Below are 24,852 nucleotides of genomic sequence, written 5' to 3'. Positions count from 1 at the left end.
ACTGGAGCTCCGGACGACGATCCTCTGTGATAACAGCTCCACCCGGCTGATCGTCAGTTTGCCACTTCTAGATTGCCCAGTTTTAAGCGTTGGTTTCGATATGTATCTCTCGGTGGCTGGAGATGGCAACCAGTGTACTCTGTAGCGCTAGTTCTCCCACAAAACTGTAGAGTAGGGATGGCAGTTTTCGGGTAAGCATACGAGCCTTTCCAAAATGCTGACAACCAGCCGAGGCCGAGAAACAAATTATCCGAAAGCCCCGAATGTTGTAAACACCAAGCCGATCAATGCTGGCATAGCGGACGTCATTGATGGATTCTAGTATCACATATGTTCTCGCGGTTTGTGTTTCGCTGAAGGGTCCTTCGCGAGACGTTCAGGAGAAGGGTGACGAAGCAGTAAGTAGCCTGTTCACCCTCCTGGGAGGACCTGGTGAAGGAAAAAGAGGTAAGCTCCATAATGCTCTTGATACCACGACGGTCGAGGCTGTCCTGAGCTTCACGGAAGCATATTAGCGATTCCAAAGCCGCGCTACCTGAGGGCAAGATATCAACGGCGAGTAGGCCACGGCGAGGCTCTCTAAGCTCGTCTAAGAATCATATGAAACGTAGACATAAAAGAATACGCGCAGTTGTAGTGGCCTGTATATGGCCTTTTGTGAGGGCAGCTAGATGAGTTCAACCAACCAACCGACTGTACTAGCGAACTTACGAACTTTCGATCGTTTCTTGAACGCTTATTGCCACTTGTCTTTCTTAGGGCGAAGGCCCAGAGTATTGATATGCTGGCCTACAAAATCCCTAGCTTTGGGCGTAACCGTCAAAGATAGCCCCCGAAAACGAGGTCCTTATGTATGAGCTAAATATGAATATCCAGTTACATACTTGAACATGCATAAACGTCTGTGTCCGTGCTTCTTAGCGTTCTGACTTCTCAAAGTGCCTTGGGGCAATACCACTCTTACTTGGAGCACCTCTGTATCGATTTCTTCCTCCTCTTCCCGGACAGAAAAAGGGAGACAAATTCGGCCGTAAATCATACCGATCGGCGCACTCCTAAGTAAAGACCTGCAGTTCAATATGATGAGGTGCCCGCGGATATATCTCACTAGTAACCTTCGGACTATCTACGAATGCTGCCTTGTAACTCTCCAATAGTTCAGGAGAAGTGCTCGACAGCCCATCCAACTCAGCCAACACATTCTCCCGGTTTTAAGCTAACACAACTGCTTGAGTGCCGACAAAACGCAAGCCCGGCCGTCTCCACGGCTGTATTAGATCTACCGTGGGTCCGTTTCCAGGCTGCGGTCAGATTACGTTTGACAGTATGCAGTACACAAAACTCTGAATCTGCACGACGATATCCCACAGCGCAATTAGCAGTCACTTATCATTTCTCTGGTGGTGCTACTTACCTCTCTATTACATTTGATTCAATTGTTAGACAAACTAAGCTCATTCGATAGAAAGTAGTGGAGTGGCATTGTAGGTTTACCCGGTCAATATTTATTTAATACCTAACTATCCGGATACTGGCCATGCTTCAAAAATAGTAAGTATATTAGCTTTGAGTGAAACGCTTCCCACGTAAAACGATGCCTGGAAATCTGGTAGGTTGACAAGTCTCCTTTACCCTGAGCCCCACCAATTACAGTGATATGCAAGCAGTTACGACTATATCTATCCTAGTGTCTCTATTAACTATTATACAGGATGGCATCTCTGAAGGCGAACTTTATGTCTGCCCTAGGGCTTTACGGTGGCCGTTTTCTTTCGCTTCTCACGCAGGCCCCCTTTGCCAACCGCTTTGCTACTTACCGTCTGTTTGGACCTTTATGGTTTGTGGCCATGAGAGGACCTGCAGTATTGCGTGCATCAGACCATATGACAGGGTGGACACAGGTACCGAGGGGAAATAAATGCATACACAGTAGCTAGTTCTGTTTGAGACCCAAGATGGGGTGCAGCATTGCAACAATAATGTGTGGACAGATGTCAGCGCTCAGCTTGATTGATGCTTAACGTAATTCTTTCCAAATAGTACGCAAAGTCCCAATTAAGTCAGTAGGTATCAGTGAATGTCCCTTACAGTTGCGTGGCAATGTCGCCATATAGGGAAAGGAATAGAAATTAGCAACAAGCAACCGCAAGTAATGCTAATACTCTCCATATGTCGTAGTACAAATACAAACATGTAGCATGACATAACAAAAGGAGTTACACCAGTTTAGCTAGGTTCATGGGGAAGAGATTAACTGATCCTATCCTTTTTACCAACAGCCGTAAAATATCATGTATCGTCGGCTACCCTACTCAAGCATTTCCAATAAGGTCTCACTGTCCCGCTCCGGCTTTCCTTCATCGTCAGTTGGGAGCCTCTGCGAAGCAAAGGCCAGAAACACTGCTTCCCAGTGTTCGTCGTCGAACTTGAATAGTAGAGCTCCATCCGAGTAGACGCCGTTATCAAACTGAGGAAGACTGCCCTGGTTCATATGAACATTATGGATTCCAGATCCAAATGACGAACCAAAAATAAAAATAGTTGCGGAGTTGTCGATAGCATTATCAAGAATGGGCCTCATCTTGTCCAGGATATCATTGTCCCGGCCCGGAATATTGTCTGGCAAGACCAGTGCAGACCTGAAATCCAGAAGGCCCGTCATGCGATAAAGGTCAATACCGTGTAGATCGGGGTGTTCTGAATGATAGTGTCTGTAACGATAATGGTAGTCATCCTGGACTAAATAAAAACCGGGGTCCAACTTCGAGAGGTTGTCCGTGATGGAAGGGGTGAAGTTGTCAGAAGACCAAAATACAAGGCGAGATTCTTTACCACGAGATTTGACATTGATTGCAGCCCTCCGCTCCCTCGAGGAGTCATCGGTAAAGAAGAGCTGAATGTGTGGAGTGCGATCGTGCGGTCCATCAACAGTATACCTAGTGGGTTTACCAACCCAGACGCCGTAGTGAGGGACAGGCATCTTCTTTAAATCGAAGTAAGTCGAAGTTCGAAGATAGGAGGCAGTATGGAAAGAGAATGGTGGCTGTAGTCTACAAGGCCTGACCTGTCCTGCTTTGGCCCTTGAGGCGCTGCTACTTATGTTTATAGTGAGAGTAAGCATAAGTTATCTCACGCATAGAATTCTCCATCGTTACCTGTTGGTTTCATAGACTAAACTTTCCAGCGAGATCACGCCACTACACCGACACTTCCAGTAAAATTGGAGAGAATGGACTTAGACAGGTGATCAGATCGGGACAGACTGATCTTATGATCTGTAACATCTGGAGGTCCAGGCTCTGACTGAGCAGATGGCAGCCGTTTGCAGCCAACGACCGAAACAAGAGGTCCATGCCGCGCAATTAAGCTTTGCCATATTTTATCTTGGCATCGTATTAACACCAGGCATGAGTCGGCTCTAGACTTTGATTATTAGTAAATTGACAGTCGGCTCAAGCAAAAGTAAAAGTGGGGTCGAAGGAGCTTCCAGGTATACTGCTGCTATTGGAAGGGCACGGCGGATGTATGCACCTCAGTGAAAGAAGTGAGTACATCCCGAAATCCCAATGCGGGAAAATACGAGGTGGTCAGTTTCCAAGGACCATGGGATTAGGTGCTCGGAAGGTGGGAGAATTCCCCGACATCTATGATGTATCGTTCATGTATGGAACTGTGGATGGTTGTTAATCTTATTTCCTAGGGCCTATCAGATAGTCTTGTTACGTGTCCTTTTTCATAGCATAATCTAGCCCATTCTGACTCCGACAGCAGAATTACAGTTGACAATAGGTTCAGTCTAATTCAGTTACTGTTTAGCCTATTGTTGTTCTTCCTGGCTGTCTTGCGACACCAGGTATTAAAGATGTCTACCGAATGGCATAGCCTAACCTAGTTAACTAAGCCATAAGCTAATCCAGCTCAACAACGACTAGATTTCAGCAGAACCTATGCAAACCCGCACCCAACCCTCCTCTCAAGGGTTTTAGGTTCCTAACTATACCCCACAAACCTAGCGTCGACTGAGTCGATGGAAAGCAGTCATCGTCATGAATGTGACTAAAAATGATAGGTAGAGTAATATTAGAAGAATATACTCACTGGTGAGTCAACTCCCACAGCCCATCACTTATTTATGTCAATGTCCGAGCGCTGTAGGGGGGGATGGTTCACAGTGACATATACATTTTGCTAATTAAGCCTTAATACAAGCATCAAGTACATATGCAGACAGTCGGCGTCCCTGAAGCAATGATTAATGCCTCTCCCATTGTGTTGAGCACCGCTATCTGGACATCCTCTAGTTGAATTAGAATGCTGTGGCCGTCTCTGGTCGGGATGGGGAATTGCAACTTGAATACGTCGAATTCCCAATCTCCGAGAATACCCACTATAAAGTTTGACACTTGTCGATAAAGTTCATTGTAGAGTTTCAGTGTCATGTTTGATAAGTTATTTACCCAGTCTGAAACGCCAATAACGCGCTGTTCAAGGGTATGGCAATCTACCCTCTGTATTCTCATACAGAGCCGCTCATTTTTGATGATTGCATAGAGCGTTAGGTCAGCCATGCCCTTTACCTGCGATTCTTGATGGTAAGGTTGTGTGACATTGGATGTTGCTTCCACAGCTAAACGAGCCGACTAGAAGTCCTGATCAGAATACTCTTTACTGCAGGCTTATGGTCAAACTTACCATATTCCTCGAACTTTCATGCATAATGCGAACATTTGAAATTGGTCCAGAACTGACATGTGTCCTAGCATTATAGATATTTAGGAAACTAATGCCCTTAATTATGAAATACCCTGATTTCCAGCCATGGTAAGGCGAGCTGCATCTACTCCAATAAATGCACCAGCCGGCATATTACAAAAGGAGTTGTCAAACTTAGAGGTAAAGGGGTGGATATCTGACGAAACACTGATATCCACTAGATGGATGGCCGAAGTTAAGTCAGGCTGCCGTAAAGATGAAAAGATGTCTAGAAGGACAATACTTCCGCATTGCCATGTAGCAAGGGCTTTGTGGGAAAAGGAGTGTCTGGTATACATGGTGCTAACATAAGTAACGGGAGACCATTATTCAGTAATTTACTTCTCAGATACTCTATTCTGTCATTGATGTTGGTTTATCAGGACTGTCAACTGAATAGTCTACATAAGAGACACCAATGTCCTCAGTATATAGTGAACCACCATACCACCTGCCACTCAGTATTTGTGGCTCTTTGCAATCCACCTAACATTTCTTCACCCTAATTACTTGCAACCCTGCTTGGAACACATCTGATGAAAAATTTGGGTGAGGAATGGTGTTTGCTGCTAGTGGTTCACAAGCCTCGGCTTGGATAACTACAGCTGTATTTTTTCTGTATTTCATCTTTCCCCGGGCCCTTATTCCTGCTATCATTGTAGTTGTGTTTCTTTCACCTTCATTTATTGCTCTGAGTCTTATCGTCCTTATCGTATTACGGCAACTGTTCTTATGGCTCACAACGTGCGTATGGAACATGCTGTTATGGTACCAGGATTATATTTTCAGATGCGCTGGATAGGTATATCGTTAACAGTCGGTCTATTGTCTGGTCTACGGACTGATTTATTGCGCGGGGCAATTCTGCAAGGGTCATCCCCCGACCCGATCCCAACTCTAGTCATGATGGCCTAATCAATCAGAGTACATCCCGAATTGGATGATTATCGCATATCAGATGGGAAAGGTGATGTTGAATGTTGCATTCTAGATGCTCCCTTTATAGTGCTTGCTACCAAGATTACACCCATTGGAGATGGCCTTATGGGAGCCTGGAGAGTGAATACGCCCTCTTCCTACTGGGTCGGTTATCAAGTATTGACAGGCCAGGGTATTTACAAGGGCCAGCGATAGTCACACGTCTCTATTCCCGGCGTCTTGCCCAAGGCTCACATCTGAAGGAGCCTCCATCGTTGTACTTTCCAAACACTGAGTGAGCCAAGTATATACACAATTAACAGGTTTCAAAGTCCCTCCTCGCGGCTAGAGCAATGGTATCTTCAACAAGGACTCGAACAGCTAGCATTGCTAAACCCTTGGCAGATTTGATTGCAATGGTATGAGCTTCCTCTGTTGCAGCCGCTGTCGCGAAATCTGGGTTATGGCAAGCGACGCCCGAAGATACCGGGATGGCGAAAGCGCCGTGGAAGCTGGGGACCACATAGGATACATTGCCCATATCCGTCGAGCCAAATGCTTTCGCTTGAGCCTCCCGAGTCATGATATTCTCATCCAGCGCGGCCATTTCCGTTACATATATTTCACTAAGCGTATCGTTTACACGGAGGTCCATATATGTGGGAGACCTAGCATGATTAGTCGTGTATGGCCTTGAAAACTTAGAACAATACGATTACTCACGGGATATAGCTGGTAGCGCAGCCAGCAGCCGCGGCGCCAGCTTCGAAACATTTCTTGACACGATCTAATAGTTCGTTCGATCGCTTCGTTGTGGCACTTCGAATGCACCAGTTCATTCGCGTGTACTCTGGGATGACGTTCGGTGCAGCGCCGCCGTCCTCAAAGACGCCGTGGATCCGTTCGTCCGGTTCAATTTGCTGCCGTAGCAATGCCACATTATTGTAGGCTGCCACGGCTGCGTCTAGTGCGTTACGACCATGCCATGGATCACCGGCCGCATGCGCCGTTTTACCTTTGAACTCGACACGGAGCTTTTGGCTCGCAATCAGTCTCCATCCAGCGAGTCCGGAAAAGTCCCCTAAATTGAGTGACTCCTTGGACATGGGGTGTATCATGAAGGCTCCCGCGATATCCTCTGGGGGGCTGAAGGCGCCGGCTTCGATGAGCTTCACCTTACCTCCGCCCCCTTCTTCCGCCGGTGTACCAAGAATGCGCACACGCCCTGCGATCTTCAGATCTACCAATGCGCGGGCAGCTCCCAGGAAAGCGGCCAGAGACGACGTGGCGACCAGGTTGTGACCGCAGGCGTGTCCTATACCAGGAAGGGCATCATACTCGGCGCAGAACACGACCAGACGGGCACCACTGCCTACCTCGGCTTCAAAGCTAGTGTCGATATTATATGCCTTTCTCGTGACTTTAAATCCACGCTCCTCGAGATAGGATGCGAGTGTGTCGTGGGCGATAAATTCCTTATATCCAAGCTCTGGATTGTCGTGGATGACTTTGTTGACGTCCGTGCGCAGAGATGGGCTCAGGTCGTCAAGCTGAGCGTCGATGATGGCACGCGCGGCATTGATCACTTGATCAGTTAGCATACCGGTGGCCTCGTCGCTGTGTTTGATCTCTGTCATATTGGGCTTGGGTGACGGTTTATGTCCTGTGTGTGTGTGAGAGAGGGCAGGCTGCGAGGAAGGACCAGAATGGCATAAACAAGTGAAGACGGCTGGCCGTTTTAAAGGTCTATTTCGCTGCCGGAATGACCACAACATCCCTCGTTTCGCGGGCTCAGTGAACCCCATCTATCCAATGTCCTGGTGGAGGCAGGAGACTCCCACGATGAAGTATCACGGCGTTCCCTTTTAGCCGACCGCCGGCTATCTCGATGAGTCTATCTCAGTGGCCGCAGAAGCTCGAGCAAGCGACTGTCGGCTATCCAGTTATCTGTCGTCGCTGATTGGAGCGTAAAGCCGGGGTACAAGGCAAAGTTGAACTAGATTGTTTTTTGGGACCCCGCAAATTATTTCTTAATCCCGTATAGCTCCTGAAGGTGCGTCTGTTCACCGGCTTGGCAGGGTCATCATTATCATGGAGAGGCTGCCTTTTCAGCCACGCACTTCAACGCAAATCCCTCCTCCCCCCTCCTCGCTGTCATTGTCCAAGCAACAATCGAGGTTCACCCTTGCATCCAGTTTCCACTAGCCCTTGGCACATATGACACCATGGATTCGCCCTCAGACCCTCACCGACAGCCGTCGTCGCCCCCCTCTCCCCGTTTATCCGAGGGGCGGCATGCACCACGGTCACGTAGTGGATGCTGGACCTGCCGGACCAAAAAGGTCAAATGCGACGAGGGAAGGCCACGGTGCCGGCGATGTCTCCGGCTGAAGCTTCTCTGCGATTATACGCCACGGCGGAAGGCATTTAAGATCGGACGGCAGATCGTCCAGTCACAGCGCCGGCGCCCTGCTGCAGGCACCGCCGGTCCCGACACCGCGCCCCAAACATCGCCCACAAGTGATTGGTTTCAGTCATTGTTGCGGCAAGACGCAGCAAGATCCATCTCGACCTTTTGCATGCCGGTGCCCGCGATGAGCACTTCCTCGGTGGCACTCACCGCCAGCGACCATGAGGCCATCCGCTATTTCCGGACGACTTTTGCCAAGCTCCACCACACCAAGAATCCGGACTATTCCCTTTATTCCCTCATGTTCAGAGTCGCCGAGATAAATCCGGTCGTGATGCACATGGTGCTGGCGGTGGGAGGGCGAGAGATGGAGTTTCAGAGGAATCTACAGAGCGGGCATGAACTCGGGCTCGGCGCCGGTTCTCCTCTCTGGCATTACGCCCACGCCCTTAAGCTGATGGCCGACGTCATCGGGAATGACAGTTCTCACCAGTTCAATTTCGACTCGACCTACACCGCATTGTACCTCATGCTGTTCTACGAGCAAAAGTACGGCGACGACAAGTGCGCTGGACTGGTGCACCACCTCAACGGCGCCGCGCAGATCCTCCGGCTACAATACAGCGACAAGATCAGACGTTTCCCCCCCGTTGCTCGAGCACATCAACCATGGACTCTCCCCTCCCGTGCCCATGGACTGGCACCACACGATCACCTGTCACTTTATGCTGCCCGACTCTTAATGTGGATGGTTAACTTTGACACGTCGGCGGCCGGCTCTGGATTGGATAGTCAACTACATGCCACCCTATACGAGCTCATGAGCACAACCGCCGTGGACGGCCAGGCTGGTCACTACAGTCAGGCTTTGGAGACATTCGAGCAGTTGCACCATTACTCCAGCCCACTCTACCGGATCGTATGGGGCGATGAGTACCCCCAAACCGAATTACTGGATGATGTTGAAAATCGAAACGTGTTCTTCTTAGAGGGTGCCTGTGTACAACTGCGATTGATGGTAGCCCAGCTGGCGAGACTCGAGGACGGAAAGACCGAGGCGGCGACCCGGTGGGCCTCCGACGTTGAACGTTCGATCGAGAGCACTCGCAATAAATTTTGCGATGTGATTGACGTGGCGGCGGGGCTTTCTGTGGCCACAGACAACTCGCATCGGCTCGTTGCCAATCTCCGCCGGGTTGTGCCACTGTTTTACGCCGTGGTTCTCTATTTCCTCCGCGTCCGCTCGGGTCTCACCCACTCTCTGACCTCGCAACCGGTCGACTCGTTACGCCATATCATGAATCTGGCATTCCAGGCACACAAATACGACGGCGAGAAGGCCATGGTGCGCATTGCGTGGCCATTGTTCATAGTGGCATTGGAGACGAATGACCACCTCCACCGGGAGTGGGTCCTCAGCCGATTCCATGCCCTCCGTCCCTTTGGCCTCAATTTCCAACGAGCGTATCAGTTCTTGGTTCATCTGGTTGATCTGCAAAGCACGTCGGGGGAACGTGTGGATGTGCGGGGTATCTTCGCGTCTCGTGATTTTGGCTTGTTTGTTCTCTAGGGTTTATTCAATTCATACACCCGGGAGTCTGAACTTTAAAACACCGCCGCTTTGACTGAATAGCCGACTATCGCTTATTCCACTCCCTCTCTCTCGTAACTCTCTCTCTCTCTCCTCTTCTTATGACCCTGACATGTTGCACGGGATGCTAGAGTTGTGGCGCTATGGCCATTCGATATCCAGTACTGGACTTCAATTGCGGGGAAAAGGTTACCAATGGCCTTGAAGCGGCACTTCAGTGGTTCTGTATATATATAAATGTCTCCAACCTAGCTTGAGGCCCAGTTCAACGCTTGCATTTCACCAAGTCGAACCTTGCCCGCACAATGGCCGACACCAACCAACCAATTGAACCGAAGGTATCATGTCCGCATGAAACTCTCAAGGACGTTGAGCTAGGAGATCTCGATGTGCAGTCGCTTCCTCTGGAGGAGGACAAGCGGATTCTGCGCCGGATTGACCTCTAGTAAGTTATGTCGTATATGTGATGGGATTGCGACGTCGCTCATAACAACATCCAGCCTGCTCCCAATGATGGCGGTTTCGTACATGTTCCAATTTCTCGACAAGTCGGCGATGAGTTTCACGTCCATTTTGGGTTTGACCGATGATCTGCGTCTTCACGGAGAGGATTACTCGTGGGCCAGCAGTATTTACTATTTCGGCTATTTAGCTGCGTCTTATGTTGCAGCGGTGTTGCTGGTTCGGTTTTCCGTTGGCAAAATGATTTCGACATCGATGTATGTTTCTGGTGGCTCCATTCCGGGATACTGTCGTGCAGAGATACTGACTGGAATTCCAGCATTGTTTGGGGGGCCGTGTTGATGCTGACGGCAACGGTGTTCAACAGCCCAGGCCTCATCGCGGTGCGCTTTTTCCTCGGTGCAACTGAAGCCGCCATTGCTCCCGGTCTCAGCGTTGTCGTTTCCATGTGGTACAAAAGATCCGAACAGCCCTTTCGCCATGGGGTCTGGTTTCAGGGAATTACGATCGCGGGGATCTTTGGAGGGCTGGTTGCGTACGGGATTGGTCATGTGCAATCGATCGCTCCATGGAAGGTAAGCATGGTTGATGTCTTCCTTGATATGTGCCCAGGGACGGATTGATTGGCTCTTGCAGTCCTTGCATTACGTTCTGACTTTCCCTAGGCCGTGTTTCTCATTTTTGGTGCTATCACGATTGTCTGGGCTTTTATTCTTTTCTACTGGCTTCCAGATACCCCGATGAACGCAAGGTTTCTCGGTGAAGATGACCGACACAAGGCTGTTATGAGAGTCCAGGAGAATATGACGGGCATCAAGAATGATGAATTCAAGGTGTGCCAATTTATTGAGGCACTCTGTGACTTGAAATGCTGGGCATTGGTCCTCATCCAAATCAGCTGCTCCATTCCCAATGGCGGGGTGTCCAATGTAGGCTGACCTGGAAAGCAACGAAGATATCACGGCGCTGACAAAGGACGGACCAGTTCGGCTCGATCATCATCGAAGGTTTTGGCTTCAGTACGCTGAATACACTGCTTGTTCAGATCATAACCTACGTGGTCCAGGGTGTCCTCGTCTATGTCTCCACCGCCGGTTGTTCTTGGTTTGACAACAGCCGAACGTATTGGATGGTATGGAACTCGGCCCTTTCGATCGTTGGGGCTGCGATGGCTCGGCAAATATCCCCCGACAATGTTTGGACTCGATTTATCGGGTACTGTCTAGCGGGCGCTTACGCCGTGAACTTTCCGTTGACGCTGTCAATGTCGACGGGCAACATTGGAGGGTTCACGAAAAAGACCACGGTGAACGCGATGGTACAAACGCCCCCCTTTGGATCATGTCTGAAGTGAAAAGTTCCCTACTGATCTCTTTCAGGTGTTTATCGGATACTGTGCTGGGAATATCATTGGACCGCATCTATTTTTCCCCGATGAAGAACCGTCGTATCCATCGGGCTTCCTCGCGATGCTGATATGTTTTGTCATCTCGCTGGTACTGTCCCTTTGTCTGCGGTACTATCTGATCTGGGAGAATAATCGTCGGGATCGCCTGGGGCATGTGGATGGTGATAATTCGTTCGAGAATCTCGATGCTACCGTCCTGGACAAGACTGATAAGGAGCTCTTGCAGTTTCGCTATGTGTATTAAATTAAACTATGTTTAGGATGAAGACAATCATTGTTGGATCACAATGGTTCCATGTTTATCCAGCCCTAAGGTATTACTATACATGGTCTAAGTTGGCACGTATAACAAACATTAATTAAATAGACGACGATGGCGTTTGACGGGGCCGGAGAGTCTGCCGTTGAAGCCAAGCAGGACGCAATAAATGCGCCAAATCTCTGCAGGGATCTTCCATCCGTCCTAGGATGTGCATGGTCAATCGACATCGACCTACAGGGCTCATGGCTGGCGGGAGGTGGGAGGAGGCAGAGTACTCGGATGCTTTTTGACTTGACTGAAATTTAGAAAAGCCACAGCCATCGGGTTATTAAATGAAAGTGATGCGGTATGGTATGCTTACTGCAGTATGAAGTGACGCCCAGGGATCCGCTCCGCAGCATGTTCGTATTGATTTTATTGACATCAACATCGCCGGAAATAGGCCTTCTAGTCGTCCTTTGTGAGCTATTGTTGTTTTATGGTTGTTCTATCTTATATATTCATGTGTGATGCTAGCCAAGGATTTGTAGTAAAGACTATTGCTCCATTTGAGACTAGTTATTGACCAGCCAAAACATGAAATTAACCCAGATGTAGGTTCTAACAGGTTTATAGGACCATACGTTCGTTGACTATTAATTACTAGGCATGTATTCTACCTCCTTGTCGAGCCCTTAGCCCCGGCTGAGTCCAGCTCCGATACGGGGATGGAGTATTGACCCAGCTCTGTGGGGGGCGCGGCAGGGACTGGAGCATAGCCATGACCATGCTGATAATTGTACCCCATTCCACTTGGTGGGCCAGCGGCAGCAAGGCTCGCCTTCAGCGCCTCTAGCTCCGTCTTCGAAGCAGTCCTCTGTTTGCGCTCCCATGCTCCCCAGATCAAGACCGAACCGGCGATCAGGCCCAGAGGAATACCCAAACCTAACCCGATGGCGAGTCGCGTCGATCGATCGTTCCTGTCAGCCAAGGTATCTCCTGAAGAGTCACTGCTACTGTTTCCTGAAGAAGAAGGACTGCTGCTCGTGCTGCTTTTGGTGTAGTTGGCTAGCGCTGCGACGCCAGGCATCACGGTTCCAATAGCGACGGTAAAGGCACGATCGACGGCACATTCAATCGAAGTGTTGTCGATGCTCACAACGTTTCCACAACAATATTGGTCATCGATTGCATTCACAACCCGGTAGCCAGTACCCTGGTTCCAGCGCGCTACAGGTCAAATCATTTTAGTATGCCCATGTAAGATGCTGGTTGAGAGAGGTTCGACGAGTCGAGTTCCAACGTACCACATGGCTCTGCAGCTTTACAAGCACCGCCCCAATTTTGATCTGTGCAGCTGCCCCTGGACATGACCGGGTGGTTTCCTTGGCTCTGGAGGTAGCAGAGACCGTTCGAGAGACATATGTCATTCTTGTTGCAGCAGGTGGTTATCTCTGCGCTCGTGTTGCAGGGAACATCGGCCGTGGCAATATTGCCGTTGACGAAGTAGCAGGTCGCATCGGACCTCACCGCTACCGATGTTGTGATCAATGCTAGTAACGGCAGAAGATGGAACATGGCTGAGATATTTTATGTTTTCCTTTTGAGTGGGTCCTTTTATTAAGAAAAGCTCTTGCCGTGCGCGAAACCCAAGTCAGGGCATCCCAGATGGCAACTGCACGGATGTCATATTGGGTAAGAAAAAAGGAAGAACGGAGGTGGGGAAGTCAAAGGGATTATCCTCCGGTTTTATTCAGCTCGGCAATTCCTCTCGCATAAGATTAGAAGATGACTTGGACATGCAGCCAGCAAGCGCTAAATCCTTCAAGATGCCCACATTGGGCAATTTTGGCCTCAGCGTGGAACGAACGAGGAAGAGCCTCTCGTCTTGCAATCTTGCGAATGGGTCTTCAAATCGGAGCTTCGCTTTGAGTTGCTGTTGGGGCGTGGATAATGTACCTCCAGATGGGTCCTGGCCTCACAACGATCAATCAGAGCTCAGGAGTCTCACTGATCGACAAAATCTCACCTTTCCAGCCTTGGGCTTTTGCACCGCCTTGCCCACTGACTAGGAAATTCCCTGAGTTTACCCGTAGAGCGGAGAAAGTCTTACCTTATTGTGTATTAGGCCATTAGACCTTGCGCGGTCTTCTTGGCGGTGGGTCGAAGCACCACCCATAACTGGTCTTGACACTTGGGTTTACCTGTTATGCGTGTTGTCAAAAGAAACTCCTTCAGTTCAGGCTCGGAGACGTAGGGCTAGTACCCGATGCCTATTTTAGTAGAAGGGAATTCTGCGCAAGGAATCGATCATCATTGCTGATGGAAATAAGCGATTCGACCACTTCCGCCCCGTTATACCCTTGGTGAATTGCTAATGTTTTGGCCATCTATCCCTCCTGCGGATCGGAACGCTCGGTTTAACAGTCCTAGTAAGCAGTGGTACTTTCAGCGGTACACCAGGTTGGATGGGGTCTAGAGCTAAAACTGCTTCTCCCTGGCTTGATTCAATTCTCTATGACGCACAATATTACATTAATATTGACGTAGTGGTTTCCATTTTCTCAAGACTGAGACTCTACACAAACTCAGTAATGAGAAGCCCACTGGTTGCCATGACCTTTCGGGATCGCCTTTCTTCAGCCAGTGTTTAAGCTGACGTGGTGAGGACCTTACAACCAAGGTCTTGCAAATATGCATCCGAGGTGGGAGCCCTCCCCAGGTATTCCTGCACTGCCTTGTGTTCATTCTTGCTGCCACCGTGGTTCAAAACTTGCTGTCGATACTTTATGGCTGCCTGCCGGCTCATGGGAGAATCCTTGAAGCAGGATGACCATATGTCCGCGGCTAATGTACGAGTACTGGCAAGTCTATCAGCACCTTGTTCACATGGGACCAGAGAAATATAACATACTACAGGTAGGAGTAGTAACTAGCCTCTTGGCCCCACACAAAATGCGAGGTCGTGGCATGACCGTGACCCCAATCATACACATTTCCCGGGCCACTCAGGCCCGTCGTGGTTTCCAGGAGCGAATTGTAAACTTTGGGGATATGCATCCTCTCGATAGCGTGATGGGAATCGGGATTGTGGATCTGCATGTCGAATTTGCTGAATGCGACCTGTCGGAGAGTGAGAATGCCTTGGTTGAGCTGCTTCGTAGCGCCAAGATTTTGAGCCAGCACAAGAGGAAGTTCCATCGGAGGTTGTGTGGCATTCCTCTCGTCCCGGCCGCCCAACCAGTGGCTGTAAAGCTCTGGGGAGACGTAGGAGTAGTGGCAGCTGAGTTGTCGGAGGCATTCAGGTGTCCAGCACCAGTACTCCAGTAATTGACTGGGTGCTTCGGTGAAGTCGGCCACAGTACGGTGGCCGTGGAACATGGCGTATTTGGATTTGCCTACCAGATCGTGAATCCCTTCCATACCGGACGTTCATTAGCATCCGCTGAGTCACTGGACTTGAGGCTTTGACAAGATACTAACCGTGTCCCAGTTCATGGAATATAGAAACAACTTCCGCGTGTCTCAGAAGCGCTGGTTCTGACTGAGAAACATTACACACGAGAGCGGTCACGACTGGCGTCTGTTTTCCATTGGTATCTAGGAAGCTCTTTGCGGAGAGTCAGGAGACATTATAAACATAGGTTCTGTTTGTAGTTTGGGGCGTACAGGATAAATGTTGAAGTTGGCTGCATGGCTATATTTTCCGGCACGAGGGAAGATGTCAGTGTAGAGATATCCGATCAGAGCGGACTCCTGGTCCTCCCAGACAGAGAATAGATCCACGTCTGGATGCCAAGTGTGAGAGCGGTCCGAGATTTCCACTTTCTCGAAGCGCAAGCCAAATAGTTCTCCATATAGTCCAAGCATACGCTGAACAGTAACCCTAGCAGGAAACCATTGCGATATATACTCGTGGTCGACATGGTTCTGCTCCTTCAGTATTCTTGTGTGGTAGAAATCAAAATCCCAGAGATGAATTGGGCCATCGGTATCCGTCAGCTCGTGGAGCTTTGCAATCTCCTTCTCAGCTAGTGGCTTCAAAGCATTCTGAAGATGCTCCAGAAAGTCATTCACGTGGCCCGGTGAACCCAACATCTGCTGCGTGAGCTTCTGGGCCGCGAAAGAAGGGAACCCTAATAGACGAGCCGCCTCATCCCGCAGCACAATGATCTCGCGGAAAGTTTCCACGTTAGCCTGATATCGACAACTGCTACGCAGATAAACCTCCCTGCGGGTGTCTGGAACGCGGCACTCGGCCAGAATAAGATTGGTGATTGGTCTGGTAAGAGGGATTCGATACAAGCCCTCCCGATCGTGCTCGCCCGCTCCGGTCGATAGTTTATTTAGAGACACGCCGGCTAGTTGCTGTTTACTCTTCCAAAGGCAGCCTGGATCGAAGCCGAGGGTCTCCATGAATTTGACGCGAAGCTCGATCAAGCGATGGGAGATCCAGAGAAACCGATCGCGGCTCGGGCCGGTTAAATGCATACCATTTTCAATAAAATTCCAATGGAATTTACTAAGTAGCCGGACGTCTTCTTCACTCCTGCTGTGTGTATTTGAATTACTCTCCCTTACACGACTCACCAAGGTAAACAGCTTCTCGTTCTGAAATATATTCAGATAAGCCCGGTCCACAAGATAGATTGCCCGAGAGGCTGCCTTCCTGACATCTAGGCTGGGAGAAATGGCTTGGAAGAGTGCTATATCTTGAACTCGTGCCTTGGTCTTATTGTCGATGTGAGCCAGGGGCACAATTATAGTCTCGAAGTTGATCGAGGTGTTGTCTATGCAGGCGCTAATCAGGCGAGCGGTGGCTTGCTCCATGTGAGAGATGAGGTCTTTCGCCTGTTCTTCCAGACCCTCTGCTGAGATGTCGAACCTTGGGATTGGACATCTAGACGAGGCTGGCTCACTCATCTTTGCAATTTCGATAGTGTACTGGTCAAAAGGTGGAGGTCTGGAAGGGCAGACTAGGTGGGTGAGCAGATCAAGATAAGAAACTAAGGGTTATCTACGACGTGTACAGTATGTAATGCAAAACATTGGATTGTTATGTGAAGAGTGTACGGCGAGGCGTATCAATACACATCAATACATATTGATATAATACACAATGCAGCGGGCCCTTTCCCCTCTTTTCGGATAATTTCCCGGCCCTAATGCCCTGAATTAGAAACCCGTTTCTGGCAGGCTGCAGCTCACAACTTAGATTAATCCTTGGGTTTATTCTCTTATGCATGTTACCAAGGGAATTCCCTGGGCTCATGCTAGTGGACACAAAGGTAATATCCATTCAAGCTTTTCGGGTAGAGGAAATGCTGGTGGAGATATATATTTGAGCATCGTGGGGTCTGGATACAGTACCATCAACGTTATCATGCAAATCCAAAGTGCTGTTTTTGGATAATTTCGCAGTCACCCAAGAATACTCTACCTTGGAAGTTGAAAATTCAAAGTATGCAAGTTTTATACATAAGGACAGTTTACCACGAGAGGAAGTGAAGCTGCGGTGAAATGAGAAACCTATGATTGCACGCATTCAAAATGCGCTCCTGGGCCAACATTGCACATTATAAGGCTAACGTATTATTTAAAATACACAAAGGCAAAAGACACGAGTGGCTTGACCAAATGAAGGTATTGATAGCAATATTTCCATCGGATTGGTCTGGGAGATAGCCTAGCCCGCCGCTGAGCCTTCGTCGAGTAAATTGTACAGAGAATCTCTTCGGTCAGGTCGCGACCGTCGTTCATAGCAAGGAAAACAACGCGATGTCTAGAGTATGAAGTAAGGTATTGTGGACAGGCATTGTTAGATTTGGTCAATATGACAGGACCCTTGGGAATAGACACGGGAAAAATAGTATAATCAAAGGATTGAACCGGTAGTTCGCGAGAACAAATACAAATTCAAAAGGCATAAAACAATTGACTAGCATCATATCTCTGCGGGCGAAGGGTTAAAAGGCGTCGGTGCTATCCGTAGAGAGACCCACAAAGCGCTGAGAGTATCCTAGGCATCATAGCCATCAGATCTATGAGGAAACATCGCTTGTGATTTTGGCACGCTGCCTGCCCCAATACACAGCCCGTAGTCTCAGCAAGAATTCGACGTCTTCATGATCAGCCCATAAGCGATTGGACTGCTTCCGCAGCTGAAGAAGCCTTGGATTACGGAGTTCCTTCACTTTTGTGAGGTATGGGACCAGACATACCATTGACGAAGTCATAATCTTTTGGCCATCCATCTCTCCTCCCACAGACCTCTCGGACAATCACAAATATTCACTAAAGAAGTACTTTAATAGCACGGACTTTTCACAAAGGGCGGAGTAAAGTTAGGCCATACCACATCCCACAATAGTCTAGAGCCGCACTCATCATCAAGCCCATATTCGGTAAGATCACACACTGCCAAGTTCCATCGCATCATTTGCCATGCAGGGATATCAGTACCGGATGCTTGGGGAACTCAGCTGAAGTGTCTATTTATAATTGTTATCCTATTCAGTTGATAATAGATACTTCTCTCTCTTTCCCCTAACGTCTCCTTAGCTAGTTAACAGGCTATCTAGATGATAGATGATGGGTTCTGGAAACTGTAAGGAAGGCCTCCAGGCAGTCCGCGGCTTTATGTAAGAGGTCTCGATCTTAAACAGAATAAATAGCTATTTGCATACTGCCTAGTCCACGTATTAACAAATTAACCACGATTGAATTTGAAGTCTACCGTCTGTGTGAAGCTTAAATAACAGCTTGCGCCCCACGAGCTATGAAGCAAATATGGAGCGGGGAAGCTGCATGTAAAATAAGAAGTGAAAGAAAAGATAAGACAAGTAGAGAAGAAAATATATCTACAGCAAAGGTGGATGAAGACATTCCAGCGTGCGTCCTTGTGTTCAACCGCGCATCAAGGATTGGACCACATCATCAGGACTTGAAGGCTCCGAATAGGGCTTTCCCTCGTGGTACCCCCAAGGTGTGTATACATAGTCCTCTGGCCAACCCGCCTGGCGCCCGCAAACATACTTGACTTTCTCCAATACGCACTAGACAAAAATGTTAGAGATCATTAAATAGAAGAATGAATGGAGTAGTCGTACCTGTGACCATTTGGTATTGTCAAGGCATTCTGTAGGTTCGATGGTTCCGCCTGTGAAGTCACAAACCGGCAGGTTCCACCTCATCATCTGCCACGCAGGAATATCAGCCCCAGAGGTCTGGGGAATCCAACTGAAGTATGAGCCTGCGTCCACTGAGGACGTCCATTCGTTTGTCGTCTTTTGGATAAGGTAGGCGGATCGAGCGACATCATGGCCGTTGAATCCGTATTCGTCCTGCAGTCCGGCAATCCCCTTGGGGGGTTTGATTTCGGGCGTATGGGCCGAGCTCCGTAGTTCGTCCTTGATAAGCTGTGCATGATTTAGTATTATAGTCCAACAAGTTTCAGGTCGCCAATTGGGGAGTATTGTACCAGAAGGAAGGCACTGCCATCTGGGTTGCAGTACTTGAAGTCTGTGCTGTCTTGGTTCTCATCGATATCGCCGTTCTTGTCACAAGGGTGGTATGCTGAACCATCTCGAGTGAAAATAGAATCATTGTCGATTTTCACAACAATGACGAGATCCTTTTTCCACAACATGTTAATTAACGGCGCAGCAGCAAATTTTCTAAGTTCCTCGTTCTTCGGCATCACCGGACTATCCTGGTTGAGACTGTCAATGCCCGCGAAATGACCGCTTTGCAATATGCGCGGTATAGACGTGGGTTGGGTGACCCAATTAGGATCAGCTGGGGGTGTAGTCAGAAAGAGCTTCTTGTAGAATGTATCTAGACTGCCGGTAACCGCAGTTTTGATCTCGTCCGCTCTGTCACCTAGCTGCGCATATGTCTTGAACCGAATAGTGTCTGCACTAGTTTCATCCAGTGTCGTCACGGCGGCGGCCCCGAATGTTGCTACTCCAGCCGGTATGCCCGCCAGAGAGCTCTCGAAGAATCCGGCAATAATACTGGCCACACCAGCTGCAAGAGTTAGGCCAGCGTCGGGACCAAGATCGCTGTCCTTGTCACCGGAATGTGAGTATTTGGTTACCATGCTGGCGGTTTTGAAACTCATGCTGTTCCAGACATCCCCCATAACTTTGTGCACAATTCCGAGGTACCTCGCCAAATTACGGACTGCATGTAGAGCCTGGACTCGGTACATACGGCCATCCCGGCAAAAGTTCGCGTTGCTCAGGTTATCCACATTGCATTTCTCGCGGGGACTAGCAAATCAGTTAGTAGTAGCGAGGAGATTTGGCGGCTAAACCTACTTTACGCAATCCCATACGTATGTTCCGTCATTCTTAAGCCCCTGATATGCGGAAAGGGCGAGGGCTATGCCACCAGCACCCCCGTCGCCACCCGGCCACTGAAAGTCACTATTCGGATCCAGAGCAAGCTTCTGGTACCACCCGGCTCTGTTTGAACCAAATGGTTAGCTTACACTATGAATTTCGAGTCTGGTCAGAGTTTTAGAGACATACGTGGTGATAAGCCAGGACCCAGCATCCATCTCGTTCCACAACGCTTTATCCAATTGGTTCATGTCACCGCATATGGCGTCTTCGCGAGCCTTATCATCCAGGGGCCAATGTTCACTGCGTCAATGGATCAGCGTTTGGTCTCAGCTTGGAAAGGAATGAACGGAAAACATACTAATAGCCCTTAGGTGGTTCATCACCCGCATTACCAGTCGGAGTCGGGGTGATTGGTGGCTTGCCAGTAGGTGTAGGCTGACCAGGGGGGTTGTATGGAGGTAATCCAGGGTCTTTGGACGGGTCACCATCATCCACAGCGCTGCTATCACTTCCAGGGCAGGTATTGAACCACGTGTACGCCTAAACTAATCAGTGCCCCACCTTATCGAACCGGTATGCCAGAGAACTCACGATGTTAGTGCGTGGTATGACGTTGTGCATATCAGCTCGACCCAGTCCACCAAGATTTGGGAAAAATAGGTTTGCCTGTCCAAAGTTAACCAGTGGATACGTAAGTAATGAGCATGCCACTCACGCCTCTATCTGATCCTTGATACCGTGGGCCGTCCAGGAGCTCCCACTTCCAACTGGACCCCGCGGTAGGATGTGGACCTTTATTGATCCAAACCAATGTATTGCCATTGAACTTGTCGACCCACAGGAAATCCACGCGACGATCACCTGGAATACAGTAAGCCTGCGTGGTATAATAAGATACAAATGCAATGCCAGCACATACCGTCTACATCGGCCCAGCGATGATTGGCCCGGTCATATCCTTGGGTGCGTTTAACTTGGCCCTGGGACTGGAAGTTATTGACACCCTTGTTCAACCATCCAACGGTTCGTCCATTCGGTCTTGTTGGAGGCAGTTAGCATTGTGAATACTTTATTGGGGACATCATGAAACTTACTCCATACACAGGTAATCTGCGCGACCGTCACCACTGATTGGAGTCAGTATCACTTTTGAGGTCGGTTGATTGTAAGAGTATGGGAAAGACAAACTCTAGATCAGCCACCCTCACGCCAATATCATAAAGCCCAACTCCCCATCCTTCGGTACATTTCACGTTTCCACTAATGACCCCTTTATAGGTGAGGAAGCCACCCTTAATATCATCGTTCCAATTGTTGATCCACACTTCTGCCGCACCAGTCTCACGGTTGACAGCCCAAATATCGCACTGCGAATGATCAAATAGAATCATTAGCTGTAAAAGTTCATCAAGCATGAGGTCATTTTCTCTTTGAGTACCTTGCCATCACCATCGAAATCAGCCAGGTGAATACTCTTGCGTTCTCTTCCAATGTTGAAGATTTCCGGGCCCTCCGGGACCCAGACAGGGGGCTTATGGATATTGCCATAGAGCAAACCGCGTCCGGTAGGGGAGACCCAGATCTAGAAAAAAATTAATACCGGCCTGGCATGCGGAAGTGTGACAAAATAGACGTACATAATCATCTGCACCAGTGCCACGCCAGTCACAGTAGAAATCGCCGTCGGCTGTTTGGTCATGTCGGTCAGACAATTGTCAAGGTATGGAAACAGCGCACAAAGGAAGGGGAGGGAAAACGCACCCTTTAGAGTGGTTCCACCCTTGCCTGTATTCTTCCACACATTGGTGTAGTGGTTGTACGTCTTCGCATTCTTTATGGATTGTATCCACACGTAATCGGCGCCACCTCCTGGATAAACCTGGCCGAACTTGATCCGGTCTCTGGCACCCTTCACGCCCATACCCGCATGTGTAACACCAATCCGTCGCCATTCTGGGACCAAACTGCCCTTTCCTGAGCCACGCTGATTGATATATGTGGTGACCTTTCCCTCTTCATCTAGCCAAAGCCAGTCAGAGCGGAAGTCACCGTTGATATCAACCAGATGGACCCCTCTAAGATCGCCCATACCCTTGCCAGTAAAGACGACCCCTAAGTCCTGCCAATAGCCACCAAACTGCTTTGTTGGGGCGTCCTTCTGGCCTCCATTTCTCCAGCATTGGATATCACCATTGTTCTTGGCCAGACAGCTAATCAAGGAGTCAGTCTTTGTTCTACATTCGCGTCAAGCAAACCTACTAATCAATACGGCCATCGCCGTCAATATCACCGAGTCGTACGTTGGCTTGAGCCAGATCCCCTCCCGGTGCAGCCCTGACCAGCCCAATGGACTTGAATTGAGGGGGGCTGCCTCCTTGGTTAATGGAGGCATACATGGCACCTTCCCTGCTGATACAGATGAAATCATCCAACCCATCATTGTTCAGATCACCCCAATGTACGCCTGATGCCACCATTAGATTGAGAACCGAAAACAAACCAATTACTCTCTGGGGGACTCACCTCGGGCAAGACAATTATCCTTGACATCAATCTTCACGGGGTTTCCGAATTTGCCGTTACCATTATTAGGATACATCCAAGTCCCAAGACCGTCTCGAGTCCAAACAAGCTCATCGAGAGCTCCCTCACGATGGGCACCCCCCTGATTGACCAGCTGGGCATAATTGATACCTGGGTGGGTATCCTCCTTTGAATTAGTGATGCCAATCTGTTTGATCTGCCCCATGTGCTGGGAACCATGCTTATAGTCACCGTCATCCCAGCCACTACCGCGTTGGGTTTTCACCTTCCCTCCGCTGTTTCCACTACCGAACTCTTTCTCGCAGGTTGTATCGGCCCAGTCACTCTCTCCAATGTCCTTCGGTTTTTGTAAAAGCCCTCGGGATTCCGCTTCCTGAATTGCAGCCCACCATACTGAGGCCATCTTTTCATACCCTTTATCTGTCGGATGAGTACCGTCGACGAGCTCTGACACTTGAATAAAACCATCGCTCATCTCGGCTAGCACCATACGGTCGCCTTCCTTAATGCGCGTAGCTGCGATATTCCGGTATTGCTCATTAATCTTGACCACATTGGCCTGTGCCTTGTCGTCCCTATTGGGTAGTAGTGTCGAGAGAATAATGGTCGTTCCAGGAATCGCATCATATAGACGAGTGAGCATTTTATTCATCCTTTCTCCCGCTGAATCAGGGTGGATAGGCTTAACCGCATCATTGGTGCCAGCACTGCGATATCAGACGATCAGTATGTAGCCAGTATTCGTCATGAAATAGGTGCATCATACTTGATGAGAATAAGGTTAGGGGCCTTGGGAATGGTCCTTTCAGCGGCTTCGGCGATCTCGGAAATGATCCATCCGGAATGCCCTTCGTTATCCTAACAGCGTTACATGTCAGCTTCATCGGGAGTTGGCACGCCAAAAACTATTGACGAGATGCTTACATTGTCCTTCATGTCCCCACTTTTGAGGGAGCCAACCATATTCACCTCCCATCCCGCAAATCGGAGTTGCTGGCGCAGCACTTTACGGTACCCATTTTTATCCGATGACTTGAGACCCGTGGTGATCGAAGCCCCGAGAGGCATGATACGTAAGGGAAAGGGTTTCCCATCACGACTTCCTAGCTGGGGGCCAAGGTCAGAGGACCTGTGGTGGTGAGTGTGTTGGTGCCCATGATGGCCCGAAGGAATGGCCACAGTCAGAGCAAGCAGCGTCAGACCGATGATGAGCAGATGTAGCATCCGGCTCACTCCAAGCCCGACCGCCATGATGATGATTCTCCGGTAGGACTGTAGGCTCTAAGAAGGCAGAGAATTCGGAGATTGTTGTCGTTCCCCTTCATTATTTATATTTTTTCACTGCTTCTAGTATCATTATGCCCTCGGGGAGGGGGGGGGGGGGGGGCAGGCACAGGGACCACTTCCTTCCCCTTCCTAGGCTTTTTGTCTCATCGTTTCAATCACACATCAATTTTACCTGGTGGGGGTTTCGTCTTGGCATTTGCCGATTTTTATGATGCCAAGAGAGTTCTTAGCTCTTGCTCTTTGCTCTCGTTCGCCAATATTCGTGGTGTTTTGGACCTCCCCCGATGTTATCGCCAGGGCAGGACGATACGATACGGCAGCCATATGGACCAGCAGGCTTAGCTTGAGGTCCAAACCGAAGTAACATCGAGCTTGTTGGCGATGCCAAGATCTCGCGCTCCACACCACCAACAATCCCACATGGCCGGATTGGCCAAATAATCGTGTCGTCGAAGTCTCGAGTCATGAACTATATCCTCTAGTGAGACAGTTTCCACTTATAATCATCTCGTCTGCGCCATTCACCGCTGGCTCCCAACTGCCAAGGCAGCCAGCCCTAAAGACATTCGCGGGTACCTGAACATTGGCGATGTTACTCTGGGCTCGCTCCACAAAATTCCATCCCTTGGCAGACGAACTAAACAGGATTTTTCTTTACTACTGTCGTGGAATTTCCTTCACAAATACCATTCATTTAACTACTTCAGTTCTAAGGTACAGACAGCACCGACTACGGAGTCCAGTGACCCTCTCCGACCACGGTATTGGTTCATAAATCGGAATGATCGGTTGATTTCTAGGTATTCCATCTGCCTGCTGCCCTGGGAGACCCCCTATTGCTCAACGCACAGCCCCTTATCCTAACATAAAGTGGCGCAATAACGAAATAAT

General features: G+C 49.2%; 7 protein-coding genes across 7 annotated transcripts; 2 read left to right on the top strand and 5 right to left on the bottom strand.

Annotated features, from left to right (window-relative positions):
- Nucleotides 1-2,308: 2,308 nt before the first annotated feature.
- On the bottom strand, nt 2,309-2,980 carry BDV38DRAFT_270412 (YukJ family protein; the record flags this gene model as incomplete). Its single annotated transcript, XM_032057150.1, has 1 exon — nt 2,309-2,980. The coding sequence occupies one exon, from the start codon at nt 2,978-2,980 to the stop codon at nt 2,309-2,311; it is 672 nt and encodes a 223-aa protein (XP_031914587.1).
- A 3,006-nt stretch (nt 2,981-5,986) lies between these two features.
- BDV38DRAFT_281832 (M20 family metallopeptidase) lies at nt 5,987-7,307 on the bottom strand (the record flags this gene model as incomplete). The annotated part of the gene is made up of 2 exons (XM_032059644.1): nt 5,987-6,338; nt 6,394-7,307. The coding sequence occupies 2 exons, from the start codon at nt 7,305-7,307 to the stop codon at nt 5,987-5,989; spliced, it is 1,266 nt and encodes a 421-aa protein (XP_031914586.1).
- Nucleotides 7,308-7,895: 588 nt separating this feature from the next.
- On the top strand, nt 7,896-9,650 carry BDV38DRAFT_281831 (Zn(II)2Cys6 transcription factor; the record flags this gene model as incomplete). The annotated part of the gene is made up of 1 exon (XM_032059643.1): nt 7,896-9,650. One exon carries the CDS (start codon nt 7,896-7,898, stop codon nt 9,648-9,650), a length of 1,755 nt encoding a protein of 584 aa, XP_031914585.1.
- Nucleotides 9,651-9,976: 326 nt separating this feature from the next.
- BDV38DRAFT_281830 (major facilitator superfamily domain-containing protein) lies at nt 9,977-11,785 on the top strand (the record flags this gene model as incomplete). The annotated part of the gene is made up of 6 exons (XM_032059642.1): nt 9,977-10,116; nt 10,172-10,390; nt 10,453-10,708; nt 10,799-11,062; nt 11,119-11,451; nt 11,513-11,785. The coding sequence occupies 6 exons, from the start codon at nt 9,977-9,979 to the stop codon at nt 11,783-11,785; spliced, it is 1,485 nt and encodes a 494-aa protein (XP_031914584.1).
- A 673-nt stretch (nt 11,786-12,458) lies between these two features.
- On the bottom strand, nt 12,459-13,360 carry BDV38DRAFT_292124 (uncharacterized protein; the record flags this gene model as incomplete). The annotated part of the gene is made up of 2 exons (XM_032061935.1): nt 12,459-13,012; nt 13,090-13,360. The coding sequence occupies 2 exons, from the start codon at nt 13,358-13,360 to the stop codon at nt 12,459-12,461; spliced, it is 825 nt and encodes a 274-aa protein (XP_031914583.1).
- Nucleotides 13,361-14,432: 1,072 nt separating this feature from the next.
- On the bottom strand, nt 14,433-16,705 carry BDV38DRAFT_292123 (M3 family metallopeptidase; the record flags this gene model as incomplete). Its single annotated transcript, XM_032061934.1, has 4 exons — nt 14,433-14,643; nt 14,697-15,198; nt 15,266-15,392; nt 15,452-16,705. The coding sequence occupies 4 exons, from the start codon at nt 16,703-16,705 to the stop codon at nt 14,433-14,435; spliced, it is 2,094 nt and encodes a 697-aa protein (XP_031914582.1).
- Nucleotides 16,706-18,687: 1,982 nt separating this feature from the next.
- On the bottom strand, nt 18,688-23,925 carry BDV38DRAFT_292122 (uncharacterized protein; the record flags this gene model as incomplete). Its single annotated transcript, XM_032061933.1, has 17 exons — nt 18,688-18,837; nt 18,958-19,200; nt 19,263-20,055; nt 20,104-20,250; nt 20,317-20,430; nt 20,489-20,670; nt 20,846-20,991; nt 21,050-21,168; nt 21,225-21,257; nt 21,319-21,497; nt 21,569-21,712; nt 21,768-21,817; nt 21,892-22,340; nt 22,390-22,594; nt 22,654-23,381; nt 23,441-23,532; nt 23,599-23,925. 17 exons carry the CDS (start codon nt 23,923-23,925, stop codon nt 18,688-18,690), a joined length of 4,101 nt encoding a protein of 1,366 aa, XP_031914581.1.
- Nucleotides 23,926-24,852: the final 927 nt, after the last annotated feature.

The sequence above is a fragment of the Aspergillus pseudotamarii genome, assembly GCF_009193445.1.
Source record: "Aspergillus pseudotamarii strain CBS 117625 unplaced genomic scaffold BDV38scaffold_20, whole genome shotgun sequence".
NCBI classification, from domain to species: domain Eukaryota; kingdom Fungi; phylum Ascomycota; class Eurotiomycetes; order Eurotiales; family Aspergillaceae; genus Aspergillus; species Aspergillus pseudotamarii.
The sequence above is the reverse complement of the archived record's forward strand: the minus strand, read 5'-3'. Positions and strand labels throughout refer to the sequence as shown.